General features: G+C 41.5%; 1 protein-coding gene and 1 long non-coding RNA gene across 3 annotated transcripts in view; one reads left to right on the top strand and one right to left on the bottom strand.

Annotated features, from left to right (window-relative positions):
- The first annotated feature begins 2356 nt into the window (after nucleotides 1-2356).
- On the top strand, nucleotides 2357-5901 carry LOC123935404. Its single transcript, XR_006816904.1, has 3 exons — nucleotides 2357-2420; nucleotides 3475-3561; nucleotides 5282-5901. It is a non-coding gene; the product is annotated as an uncharacterized LOC123935404 (long non-coding RNA).
- Nucleotides 5902-8621: 2720 nt separating this feature from the next.
- VSIG4 (V-set and immunoglobulin domain containing 4) overlaps nucleotides 8622-13267 on the bottom strand; it is a 37071-nt gene continuing 32425 nt past the window's right edge. The window contains exons 6-8 of one of the 2 annotated variants that reach the window (XM_045994425.1): nucleotides 11891-11995; nucleotides 9705-9726; nucleotides 9229-9367 (exon numbers count right to left, since the gene is read on the bottom strand). In XM_045994425.1, the coding sequence (XP_045850381.1) occupies nucleotides 9716-9726; nucleotides 11891-11995 (116 nt within the window). In that variant the 3' untranslated portion in view covers nucleotides 9229-9367; nucleotides 9705-9715. Of the gene's footprint in view, nucleotides 9368-9704; nucleotides 9727-11890; nucleotides 11996-13267 lie in introns of both variants that reach the window. The other variant, XM_045994424.1, reaches the window with a different exon arrangement.

Below are 13267 nucleotides of genomic sequence, written 5' to 3' on the forward strand. Positions count from 1 at the left end.
TTCTGGTACTGAGTGAATAAATTGATGTGTCTACAGTGTGGGACTCCAGAACTATCTAACAGTTCTCTCCATCCAACTCTCTTCTCCCTCATCCTTAATGGGCTAACCCAGTCACCACCCCCTAACCAAGTCAAAAAGCATCCAAAATGAGAGAACTGTATATGTTTTTGCTGGACAACAGACCTAGAGGAAAGTTCCCTTTGTGCAAAGTTGGCCCTTCTCAACATGCTTTGTGCTTGTGAGATAAAGAGGAACTTCAAGGATACTAATATATTTGCTCTAATTCAGGTCTTCTGCATAGATGGCATGATTTGCAGGTCCTCCTGGCTCCTAATGCACTCTTTCATGGACATACTGTGTGGTTCAAAGTGATCACTATTTTCAATTACTATTTTAGGTAATAACATTGTCTCCAAAATGCCTCTGTTAAAAAGCTAGTAGATTATTTTAACTGATGTGTCAGAAAAAAAAGGAGTGGAAAGCTGAAATTTCTCAATCTCTGTGGAGTGAGTAGAAAGGAGGGAGCCCCTCCCTAAGAAAGTGCCCACAGGACAATCCTGACTCTACCCCAAGCTTTTAGTCAGAAACAAAAATAAAAAGGAATTGAATCGTTCCAGAAGCCATATCTGGGGAAACTGTTCTCAAGGTCATAGCCAATAAATCATTCTGGTGGAAAGAAATTTCTTCAAAGTAGTGTAACAGCAAGTGGGAATCTCTCCCAAGCTAAAGCCCACAGTGAGGGAAGGGCAGGGATAGAGAGGTTTATAAAGAAACCAGGGGATATTTCAGTTGGAGAGGTCACTAAGAACATCTAGTCAAGCTTCTACTGAATAAGTGAAAAACCAAAGCTAAGGGAGGAAACAGAGCTAACATATCTGGGACTGGGGCACAAGGCTCCTTCCTGGCTCCAGCATATAGACTTTTCTCTTGAACCTTAATTTAAAAGACTGTATATAACTTGGATAGATTATTCACCAGGGCTTGAGCACTGCTCAGGTTTCTACTTCTGTTATGTAGATTAAGGACTGGGACTTGAGCACCACAATCATTGAAAGCAATCACAGGTATACTCTTAAAGCATTGAAAAAATTGTCTCTCCCTTCTGCCATGTTATCATGATTCATGACGTAGAGCACTGCATAATGGGAATCCGACATCTTCTAGACTGTGAATGGGGACTGCCCAAGGATTGCAAACACATGATGCTAGGAAGTCACTCACTTTCTTCTCACACTTTTCATGAAGCCTGAAAGTCACAGCTGAACCTAAGGGTCTTTTACCATATTTTCCTTCTCAAGTTCAACTACTTTATTCTCTCCTTGTAGCCATTGTGGGAGAGTAGAAAATGCTTAACATTTGGAATAAAAAAGATCTGAGTTTGAATTCTGTCTTCTCCCTTAATTCTTAGTTTTGTGTTTGTAGGCAAGTCATTTCTCTTCTATGTGCCTCAGTTTCTTCATCCTCTCATAGGGTTGATGATATCATAACAGAGAGTTGAGGATTAAATGAGATAACACATGTAAAGCACATAATCTTATTATTAATAGACGTGAATTTCCTTCAAAGTGGCTGGATGCCAAAATATGATCTATAGTCAGAGCTGTGCCAGCAAGGGCCAGCTTCATAGGCATGTAACCTGTAAAATTTCCCAGGTGCCATGCTTAGAAGACCCCACACAAACAAGGGTTAACGTTCTGCTGTTACTATCCTGAAATTCTTCTTATTATTATTTTTTAATAGCAGGCCCCTCATTACGTTTTACACTAGGCCCTGCAAATTGTGTAGCTGAGAAGCCATGTGTAGGTGAGAAGCCATGCCACAGGGAAGTAAAAAGGGTATATCAGGATAAGGAGGCATTCTAACATTGAAAGAACCCTTGTTTTGGAGTTGATAGAAGTGGGTTTAAATTCCAACTATGCCACTAATTTGCTTTTTGATATCAGGAATTTTCTTTCATCTCTTGGATGGTCTATTTCTCTATTTTGACAACAGGGATTTTCATTTGATAATGTCTCAGCTGTGACATCCCAGGATTCTCTAATTAACATTGGGAAAAGCATTAATGCAGCTTGGAGCTCCCTTATTGCAGCTTGGAGAACCAGTATCTATTTATTAGAGGTCAGCTATGAGTGGGCGGGAGTGGGGGGGGTGAGGATGGTTCATGGCAGTGGGAACTGTTGCTGCAGTAGTGAACCCTTTCACAACAGCACTGTTTTGTCATTTTGCACCCAGATTTCCGTTGGCTAACCTCAGCCTTATCTTCCTCATTTCTGTTTCCTCTTGAAGACACCGAAGGCCCTTCAAAACTCACGACCTTCCTACTCCAGACAAAAAGCTCAGTTACATCTGGCCTCTGCAGTTTGTCTCATCACCAGGGAACCTTTGCCTCCTCTGAGAGCAAGGCACAACTCCAGTAACAGGTATAATATCTGTTTGTTCTCTCTGCTTGGATTCCCAGGTTGAGGTAGTGTCTGTAGCTACCAGACATGGCTTGGACCTGCCTATCACATTCTCCGTATTCTCTCTTCAGAGATTCTTAGTCAAGGGTGGGTGAGAGGAAGGTTCCCAGTAGTCTTCTATCCTAAAAATTCTAACAATGAGAAGGGAGGATGACTTTCTTCTTCAAACAGGCTTTTAAAGAGATAGCCTCATGGAAGTGGAATATTTTCTGGACTCAGGGGTCAGGAAATTTGAGTAGTAGCCCTGATTTTGCCATTTACCTAGATATTCTTTTAGTTTTTATAACCCCTATTTTGATGGTTATCAACTCTCTGTTGAGAAAGGACATAAGAGTGATGCTGAGTAAATATTTCTGGGTGGGCCTGAATGGGGTGATGAACCATGCCTAAAAAAATCCATACTGCCTCCAGTATGTATGAGGAGGAACAACTGGATCAGGTGCAGTGCACGTCCTGTTGTTTGTTGTGTTAACCTTGCCAGTGTAGGTCAGGGGACAAAGGATGTTGTTTTATGTAGTATGTTAGACCAAGGGAAGAGCTTTCAGAGTTCCTTAACATGATTATATAGTATTCATATCTTCTTCCTATGGGTCTGACCAGCCTTTCTCAACTGAACCTTATTTTCTTATGTATACTATTGTGGAGAGTCAGGGACTAGAACATCAAGAGTGGAAATAAAACCTACCAGTTTCAGCTCAGCCACTGACTCCTTCCATTAATACTAGGGTAGCATGGTCTCTAAGCCTCTTAGTACTCTTTGAGTGTGCTAAGAAGAAGTCTTTAGCCACTTCCTATTACTCTCTCTGTCTCTGTCTCTCTCTCTATCTCTTTTTTGATGAAGTCAGAAAGGGCTTTCAGGAGGATGCTTACACCTCCAGTTTATCCAGGTCTTCTCATAGGAGGTGGTAACCAATGAGGGTAATGAGAGAAAAAGGCACCAGTCCAGTTATCTCTGTCTTGCCATCCTGAACTCAAACTCCATTAATCAGATTTCTTGGCTGGCCTCCACCCACAGCTCCAGGGACTGAGCCAAAGTGCCTGAGACCACCTATATGGGAAGCTCTGGAAAGCTCACCAAACACTTTCCTAACAATTCTGCCAGGTAAGTCTTATTGTCCCCATTTCCAGAGAAGACATCTGAAGCTCAAAGAAAGACTTGCCCAATGCCATGATTGGCTAGTTGGTACCCAAGGCATTAGAATCCAAGTTTGTATGATTCTTCACACTATACCATATATGGTGACCAAGATTATTGCTTTGGCTGAAAGACACTCACGTCTGGGTGGCTTGAGGTGGATTGACTAAGTAATGGAAATGAGGGGATGGGAAAAACTCTTTGTAGCCTTATATTTTAAGGCACTCCTAGATCTCAAATTTGAGAAGCATGTCACCCTCTCACCAACATACATTAAACTGAAAGTTGAGGTTTTTTTTTGTTTGTTTTGTTTTTAAAACAACAATGTTGTTGTTGCTGCTGCTGCTGCTGTTGTTGTCATTATTGCTGTTCCTGAAAGACAAGTCCCTCTGCCTTGTCTTAACTGGGAGAGGGCATTCTGACCTCATGGGGCAGTTTTCTATTCCTGACAATCTTGCAATGTTTGCCACTTTTCATCCCAGTATTTAATATAGGCCAGCTACTCTCTCACAGACCAACTGCCACAGTAGGGAGGGTGAGACATTTGACACAGACAACCTGGAATTTTTATCAACAGGATCTGTGTATTACCAAGGGAATTTCCCTAGGAGTTCCAGACCTGACCATGTTGCTGGCAGCTTCCTCATTTCCCTAATCGCTGTAGGTGGAAAGATCCGTGTGCCTGACTGCCAAGTCTACTCCTTGTCTTTGCCATCCTTGTGGATGTGTCTCCCTTTTCCCAGAGAGATATACATAACAGGGAGGTAACAGAACCAATGAGGAAAGCTGAAAGGCACAATGCGGTGATATAGGGCACAGCCTAAACTGTGAACCACTTGTATAACCTTTAGCAACTCTCTTCCTCAATATTTCATATTGAGGAAGAATGAAATAGTTTCCTTATTTATAATATGAGTGGGTAAGACACCACTTAAGACACCACTTAAGAGTGGGTCATTTTATAGCTGCCATTCTTGAGTTCTGATGGGGCAAGTAGGGCCATGTTAAGCAAACCTGAGACCATGAAACATTCCTGTTTCATCTGTCTTGACCCTGTTAAATCAATTGTCAATGGCCCTTGCTTTCCTTCTGGTAGCACAACCACCATTTTTGAACATTTGTTACATATCAAATACTGAATTAAAGGGTTTATATACATTATCTAATGCCATTTTCACAATAACTTACTAGGTAAGTACTCATACCCATTTTGTGCATGTAGAAAACAAGCTTAGAGAGATGAAATAATTTATCTGAGGTTTCCTAGCTACTTAATGACAGAGCCAAAATTCAAGCCCATGTTTAACTTCAAAGTCTATGTTCATAACCACAAGACTGTGGAAGGGTTGGGAAGGGGGTATGGACACTGACTCTGGGATCTAATTCTTTCCTGAGGTCAGAGAGGCAGGACAATGACCAAATTCCCTCCCTAATGCACATAGGAGCCCCACTGAAGCTTGAAACACCAAGAAATGTCATAGCTATAGTACTTAGGCCTGAGGATACCAACTTGAGCCCTGGGCCTCATCTGTGATCTCAACTGAGCCTTCCCTTGGATCTGTCTTCTGACTGGGATCCTTGTGTCTATTTTGATCACTTCCATATTCTGATGTTTCAGCTAGTCCTTATCCTTTGCAGTTTCTCTGGGGCTCAGGGTGTGATTCCTTTTTTCTTTCTTTCCCTCCAGGGTCACATCTCCCGGGAAGATCTTGCCTCCCCACTGAAGCCCCTGGTCTGGCCTCCTGCAGTGTCATGCTCCGTGTATTTGACAAGCTGAGTTGGACACTTCATGTGGCAGAGTGTCAGTTTGTCAAATACCCCAAGTGCGGCACATGCCTAACAGCTCCAGGCCAGGGTAGTCGGGATATAACAAATAAACAGCCGACTGGATACAAAATCACTTGCCAAACAAAAACTAAGCTCTCACAAGTTATTTTCAGTGATTTTGAAGGAACTGAAGCATTGTATCTGAAGTTGCCAGGGGGAAAGTGAGGTGATTCTTGAAGCTCCAGCCTATACTGTTTCCATATTGTCAGAACCTGAGAGAGGGATAATGGTCTTGGAAAAGTACATAGGGCCCAGGGATGGAAGTGCTCTTTGATTCATATTTCCTTTCTTCACATTACTCTACAGAGTCTCCCAGTAAGGATACCAGAATTTCCACACAAGCTTCATGACACTTTCCTAGTTCTCAGCTTTGAATCCTAAACAAATTTTGCTTAGCATAATCCCCTCCAGTTCCATCCATGTCAATGCAAATGGTAGGTATTCATCCTTTCTGATGGCTGAGTGATATTCCATTGTATATTCCATTGCATATATGAACCACATCCTCTTTATCTATTCATGTGTTGAAAGGCATCTTGAGTCCTTCCACAGTTTGATCATATGGTTTCACTTATATGTAGAACATAAGAAATAGCATGGAGGACATTAGGAGAAGGAAGGGGAAAATGAAGGGTGAAAATCAAAGAGGGAGATGAACCATGAGAGACTATGGACTGAGGGTTTCAGAGGGGAGGTGGGTGGGGAGATGGGTTGGCCCAGTGATGGGTATTAAAGAGGGCATGTATTGCATGTATTAGGTGTTATATGCAAACAATGAATTATGGAACACTACATCAAAAACCAATGATGAACTGTATGGTGACTAACATAACATAATTAAAAAAATAGGAAAAGAAAAACAAATTTTGACCTCATCAATCTTTTTCCTCTTCCCTGTGTCTTTTTTCCTTCTGGCAATACTCTCTCCATTTTTTTCTGCCTATTCAAATATTTCTCATACTTCTGGTCCAGCCAAAGTCCAAGCTCTCCAAGGACTTTTGAACATTAACCTACACATGTTTTCTTCTTCATTCGAACACTCCTTGCCTTGGTCCTTATATGTACCCCTTTCTTCTCCTATTGCCTAATAACACCTCTTGAGTTATTAGTAAACTTTTCCAGGTGATATTTTTTAATTCCCCACTAAGTTGTGAGGACAGCACGGTATTTCCTTGATTGTTGTCTCCCCCTCCATCCTTACCCCAGCATGTAGCTCAGTACTCTGGTTACAGAAAACAATAAATGTTTACTAAATGATTGACTCTCTATTAAACCATTATCCTTGGTTTTGGGTCAAAATGCCATTTATGATTTTTGTAGGGAGAAAAACCCTAAACTGTTGTCATAATGCTGTAGGGTATGTGAGGGTTTTTCCTCTTGAGAAATATAGTCAGGGTTGGAGGAGAAAGGAAAAAAAAAGTAGACTCATATGTAGCCCTCAGAGGGCTAATATGTTTTGGAATTATTTGGTAACTCAAAATTATACAGGTGTTTTATTACAGGATTTTCAGAGTCTTTAATAGTCTAATGTTGCATTGGAAATTTCCAATAGAGAACTATAGAATGAAACATTTCTCATGCTTATCCAATTGTGGAATTTTTTTCTGTAGGCCATCTCTTGGCCAAAACTTGGAAAACTGCCCTAGAGGACCTCATATCTTCTTCTTCTCTTGGGAATTTCCTTTAAACTTCCCCTGACTAGTCATCAAACTAAAACAATTATATATTATTATCCCATGTTTTTTAGCCTATCCTGCAGTTTTGGGCTAGCCTTATACCCAAGACTCTCTTACTGGCTTGTCTTGTATGGAAAGAAAGTATTAGTTTTGGGGAAAAGATGATATCCAGAAGTTTTCTGCTGCGATGAATATGCTCCTAGGAGTTCACAGACCTGCTTTCTGGTCTTTGTTCTGTCACTGACTAGATGTATGTGAATTTAGACTGTTACTTCCTCTGTAGGTTTTATTTCCTCATTTATGATAAAGGAGAATTAAAATCAATGATCCCTAAGCTTTTTAAGACAAGAGACTTTGAAATATCCCTGGGAGTTCATAGCTTCTGTGGGGGTAACAGTGGAGTGTCCCTGGGTTTGGGGTTCCTTTTATTAATGGACATATGATTAGGATTTTCTTCTTAACACTAGTCATCCCCTTCTCTAAGGGTAATAGTAATAATGTCTTTTTTTCCCCCTGAGACTGTGGGGTCTGGACACAGCTGTTTCGTGAAGGAAGCTGAGGTTTCCATTGGGTGGGTCCCTGATTTAGAGGCTTATAAGCATGATGGGGAAGAGTAAGTTGCTCTTTTCAGCAGCTATCTTAATCTGGCATATGGGGGAAAACACTGAAGTTTTGACCATTGACCTGGTGGGTTGATGGTGGTGAAGCAGTAGATTCCTTCTTGTTCATTTCTTTGTACTATTTTGACTTCTGTAATCATCCCAAAGGAGAGAAGCTCTTGGTAAAACCTGAGCTGACCTTGGGACTGCACTGGAATCAAAAGTGGCAAAAACAGCTTCCATGAAGAGCAAAGAGGTTGATTTAAAATGAATTATCTGAGGGAAAGGAAACAGTGTTGAGCCAGCCTAGAAAATGTCTTCACAGAGGAGACTGAAATAAAGCTATATGCATGTGTTGCACATATGCAAATGAACACACACACACACACACACACACACACACACACACCCCTACATGCCTATTTCCCATTTATGCTTGATGAAAAATACTTCCTTGCTTTGACCCTCATTCTATATTGTAAGAAGAGGCCAGGGGATAGAGATGACTTATGATGAATACAAATATTGCAAAGAATTTAGGATTCCAGGAGGTAGAAATCTTTGAGGGTGGTGTATTCAGACTTTGGAAAGAAAGGGAGCCCTTTATCTCTGCATCTACAGTCCCCTGAAACAGAAAAAGCGATCCTTCATTTTCATTTGTCCAACTAACTTAAGAGAGTCATCTAGGTGGAGATGGCAGGGTGACAGAGAAAGGAATGGAAGGCAGTTGGATACTAACTTGCCAAAAATTCATCTTGTCCCAGATGGTGGACCCACCTCTGAAGTAAGGTAAAGGTGGTGTGGTGAGAAAGAGAAAGACCAAAAAAGAAAAGGTGCTATTTATAATTCCAAGTCCCCACACATCTCAACTAGTCTCACCTTAATTACTTGGTAGGTATTTGAGAGAAGACCAATACGACCAAGGTTGCTATCATGATTAGATATTTATTGAGCATCAGAAGAATACCAGAGCACTAGAGTCACAGTTCAGGAGCAAAACTGAATCCTGGTCTATTGCATACAAATCTTAATTAAAAGCTATCTGGCCCTAAAAAAGGGAAGTGATCCTTAATACAACTGGTACTCTGAGCTGGCAAAGCTGAGTTTCCCTCTGGTCTTCTGGTGGCAAGAGGCCAAAGTTGAGCAGTGTCTGGAGGCAGGATGACCAAGTCTTAATGCTATGAGAACTTCCCTCTGGTGTTCAAAGAGAAGCAGTAGAAGAAGACAAAACATAAAGGTCTAAGTCCTGACGCAGTAGCAGGCTTGCTGAAGTGCATATGGTAACTTAGGCAAAACCAGTCACTCTTAGGCACCTCAGTGTTGGGCAGGGAAGACAAGTTGGGTCGTCCAGGAAGAGAGGTAGCAGGGAAGATGGCTATGCAGAAGGCTGAATAGGAAATTATGTCAGTAGGCCTTGGCTCAGCAGGACATTTTTAGCAGATACCAGTGTTCTTGGTGGCCAAAAGCTCATAATCTGGAGGAACTGTGTGCAGCAGGTGAGCATAGTCACTGTTGATCTGGGCGATGGCCTGGTTCTCCTGGCCCAGGCAGGGATCCTCAGAGTAGTCATTGCCTGGAGTCTGGGAAGATGGCTCTTCGCTGGAGCAACCACTTGTGAAAATTGCCACTCTCCAGGCTTCACCAGAATTGCTGGCCTCTCTGGCATGTGTCCTGTGGCCCAAGATCCCACCACCCATAAAGAGGGACTTGAGCCTGGGACTCTAGTTTCCCACACTTCTGTCCTAAATTTGCCAACTAACCCTTAGGTTCTTGTTATTAAGGCATTCTGGGAACAGGAGGATGATGGATCTGGATTATCCTATGTGATCAGTGAGCCAAGAAAGAACTTCAGGAGGTTCTTCAGAGAGGGAAGAAAGAAGTGCTCTGACCCTGAAGGCCTTTGGGCTTAGAATTGGGTTTGTGCCAACCTCCATTTCCTTCATGCCAGTGATTAACAGAATGAGGGCAAGGGAGGGTTCAGAAGATGGAAAAGCAGAGGCAGTCTTACCTGGCCACTTCCTAGACATGCTCTAGAAAAGAAGGAGGCATCAAGTCAGAAATCTCCATGGGGAATGGCCAAATATGGACACTGGTTACCAGTCAAAGGGTGAGGGAAGGGGAGACAGAAAGGGGGGATTGGGAGGTATTGGGAAGGTAAACTGAAGCACAGGAATACAAATTTCTCAGAGAAAGGTCGAGGAATCACACTTGGTTAGGATCCTCTTTGGCATACTCTGACTCAGAGCATTGGGCTGGAAGAGTTTCCTGGTGTGGTAGGGGAAGGGACACTGGAACTGGACACACTCGCCACCCAGAAATCTTGCCAAAGATCCCAGGGAGTTTTTTCTGGAAACTAGTTGGCCAGGCCAGAGCCCTGGCAGAAGGCGTTGAATTAATCTGACAGGGACCATGACCAAAGCCATTCCCAAATGCACTCATCTCCACTGGGCACCCAGGAAAGGTCTTTAAGTAGATCACCATTGCCCCCTAGTGTCTGTGAAGGAGAACTATCTATATTCTGTGCAGGTTTAAAGGTTCTATAACCTGGTACAAATATGGATGTCTCTTGATACTGCCTCCAGGAGTTTATAATCTTACAGGAATACAACTGGGAATGCATGCTTTAAGCCACAACAAAGCAAACAGAGCATGCCCTACACCATCTACTTTGTGATACAGCCATATATTTCCATGTCTTACCTCCCCCACTGGCCTGGTAGCTCCCATAACACAAGTGTTGTTTTTTCATTTTATATGGTCACTGCCTGGCACATAGTGGGCAATCAGTAACTACATGTTAAATTGAATTGAAGGTCCAAGGCTATCTCTTTCTTACAGAGAAGTAAATAATAGAAATGTTGGGAAGACAATCCAGAAGGGAAAAAGCATAAGGCCATGAGGCGTGTGGCCTGTTGGACTTCAGTAATTTGAAATGAAAATAAGGAGTGGTGGGGGTAAAGAAGATAGGCTATATCAGAGAGGGCTTTAAATAGAATGCACCGTTTTGACTTCTATTCCCTGGGCCATGAGAACCCTTGGAAGGTTTTTGAGAGAGAAACAATAAAATATGGTTACAGTTTATACCTAGTTTCATTGAGACCATGATTAATAATTTTTAGTATTCCTGGGATTTGTGGCTACCTGGGACATCTCTCCTTTCAAGTTCAACCTCATGAGTCATAGCCATGCTAACTGACCAAGACCAGAGCTTATACTTGAGACCCAGGAGAAGGAAATTCTTAAGGCTCTTTTCTCCCTTTTGGCTGGAGGAAGTCATGATGGAAACCAGGCTACTTGGGAATAAGAGCTGCTACAGAAAAAAAAAAAAAAGACACTAATGTTAAGCAAAATGGTGAGTGCAACAGGTATTGAGGCGTAGCTAGGTTTTACTTAGAAATGAATGTCCAAACTCTTTTCCTGCTCTGTTGGCTCACAGTTGTTAAATATCCCTGAAAAGTGCACCTTAATAGTGTCACTCTTTTGCTTAAAAAAATTGATGACTTCTAGTTCCTTTGGAAGGCCTAGATAAAAAATTCCAAGTTCCTTAGCCTGCTATTTAAGACACTCTATAATCAGAAGTAAACTCTTCTTTCCCCCTGCATTTACTCATATATTTTCTACACTGATGACCTCACTCACAGTCATCTTTTAAGCATTTGCACCTTACTTTTGTAGTTTCTCCTTCCTGGAATGCTGCCTTCTAATTTGTTTTCATCCTCCAAGGCCTGGTCTAAGTTTCATCTCCTTCTAAGAGCCCTTGTTAATCATGTAGGCTCTGACTCTCTGGAAAACTTTAGTATTGATTGTTTTCTCCAGGCTTTGAGTCAATAGCCTTTATTGCTATGTATGGATATTGATAAATAAACTTCATGTTTCTACTTTGAAACTTCTAAATAAATTCTAAGCAACTTGAGGCCAAGGATTGTTACTTCTGTTTCTCTTGCACCCTCATTAGACCATCCATTACAGAGATGGCTTGTACTAGGCTTTGTACCAAAGATTTGTGAATTAACTTCAATAAATCATATTGTTATTGTTGGCTTGCATGTCTGTCTCCATGCACCCTAAACTTCAATCCCAAACTATACTGAGAGCATTTGAAGTGCCTAGCACAGTGGCTGATGCAATTTATGCTTAACTGTGCTCTCAGAATGAATTAATGAGCAAAGTCACTCAGTCATACTCATCACTCACCTTGTTGGGATGTCTTCCGGCAGAGCATAACATAAGCCATGATGAAGACCACGATAAAGCACAGGGAAATGATAAGAACAATGGAGAAAATAGGCAGGTCCTTTCCTAGAAGGCAAAACAAGACAAAGAGCTGTATTGTTGAAAATGAGTTCAGAAATAGATTCGAAGGATCAGCAGACCAAGACCATCACCCAGACCAAGGATCGGACCAGCCCATAACCCTTTTTTCCCATTTTTAATATTCTCCTAGGTTTATTAGATAGCCAGAGAGACAAACAATAGCCAAGACCTATGAGAAAGGCTGGAAAGAGGCTAGAAACTCCATGTATAAATACATTCTTCCAAACCCACTAATTGATGACTGATTGGCTTGGGCATTTAAATTAGTTCTTCATGCTTTCCATGGGACCAAGACTAGAGGTTTTCACCTACTCTTAAGAGAAAATAGTATCTGACTTCCCACTTTACAGAAAAGCTTCATTATTGATATTCTAGTCAATTAATTCCAGCCAAATTTTTCCCCCCTTGGGGAACCACTTGACACTGAGAACACAAACTGGTGCAACCACTCTGGAAAACATCATGGAGGTTCCTCAAAAAGCTAAAGATAGAACCATCCTAAAACCCAGTAATTGCACTTCTAGGTATTTATCCAGAGGTTACAAACATAGTGATTCAAAGGGGTACATGCACCCTACCTAATGTTTATAGCAGCAATGTCCACAATAATCAAAATGTGGAAAGAGCTCAGACATCCATTGACAGATGAATGGATAAAGATGTGAGAATATATATATATATATATATATATATATATATATATATATACCTCCCAGCCATCAAAAGGAATTGAAATCTTGCCATCTGCAATGATGTGGGTGGAACTAGAAGCTGTTATGCTAAGCGAAATAAGTCAGTCATGGAGAGACAAATACCATATGATTTCATTCATATGTGTAATTTAAGAAACAAAAAAGATGAACATCGTGATGCCTGGGTGGCTCAATTGCTTAAGCATCTGCTTTTGGCTCAGGTCATGATCCCAGGATCCTGGAATGGACTTCCACATTGGACTCCTTGCTCAGTGGGGAGCCTGTTTCTCCCTATGCCTTCTCTGCTGCCACTCCCCCTGCTTGTGCTCTCTCTCTCTCTGACAAATAAATAAATAAAATGTTTTTAAAAAGATGAATATAGGAGAAGATAATAAAAAATAAAATAAGATAAAAACATAGAGGGAAGCCAACCATAAGAGACTCTTAACTCTGGGAAACAAACTGAGCATTGCTGGAGGGGAGGTGGGTGGGGGTGGTGTAACTGGGTGATAGGCATTAAGGAGGACACTTTCTGTAATGAGCACTGAGTGTTTTGTAAACTGAT

This window comes from Meles meles, chromosome X (assembly GCF_922984935.1).
Source record: "Meles meles chromosome X, mMelMel3.1 paternal haplotype, whole genome shotgun sequence".
Lineage (NCBI taxonomy): Eukaryota > Metazoa > Chordata > Mammalia > Carnivora > Mustelidae > Meles > Meles meles.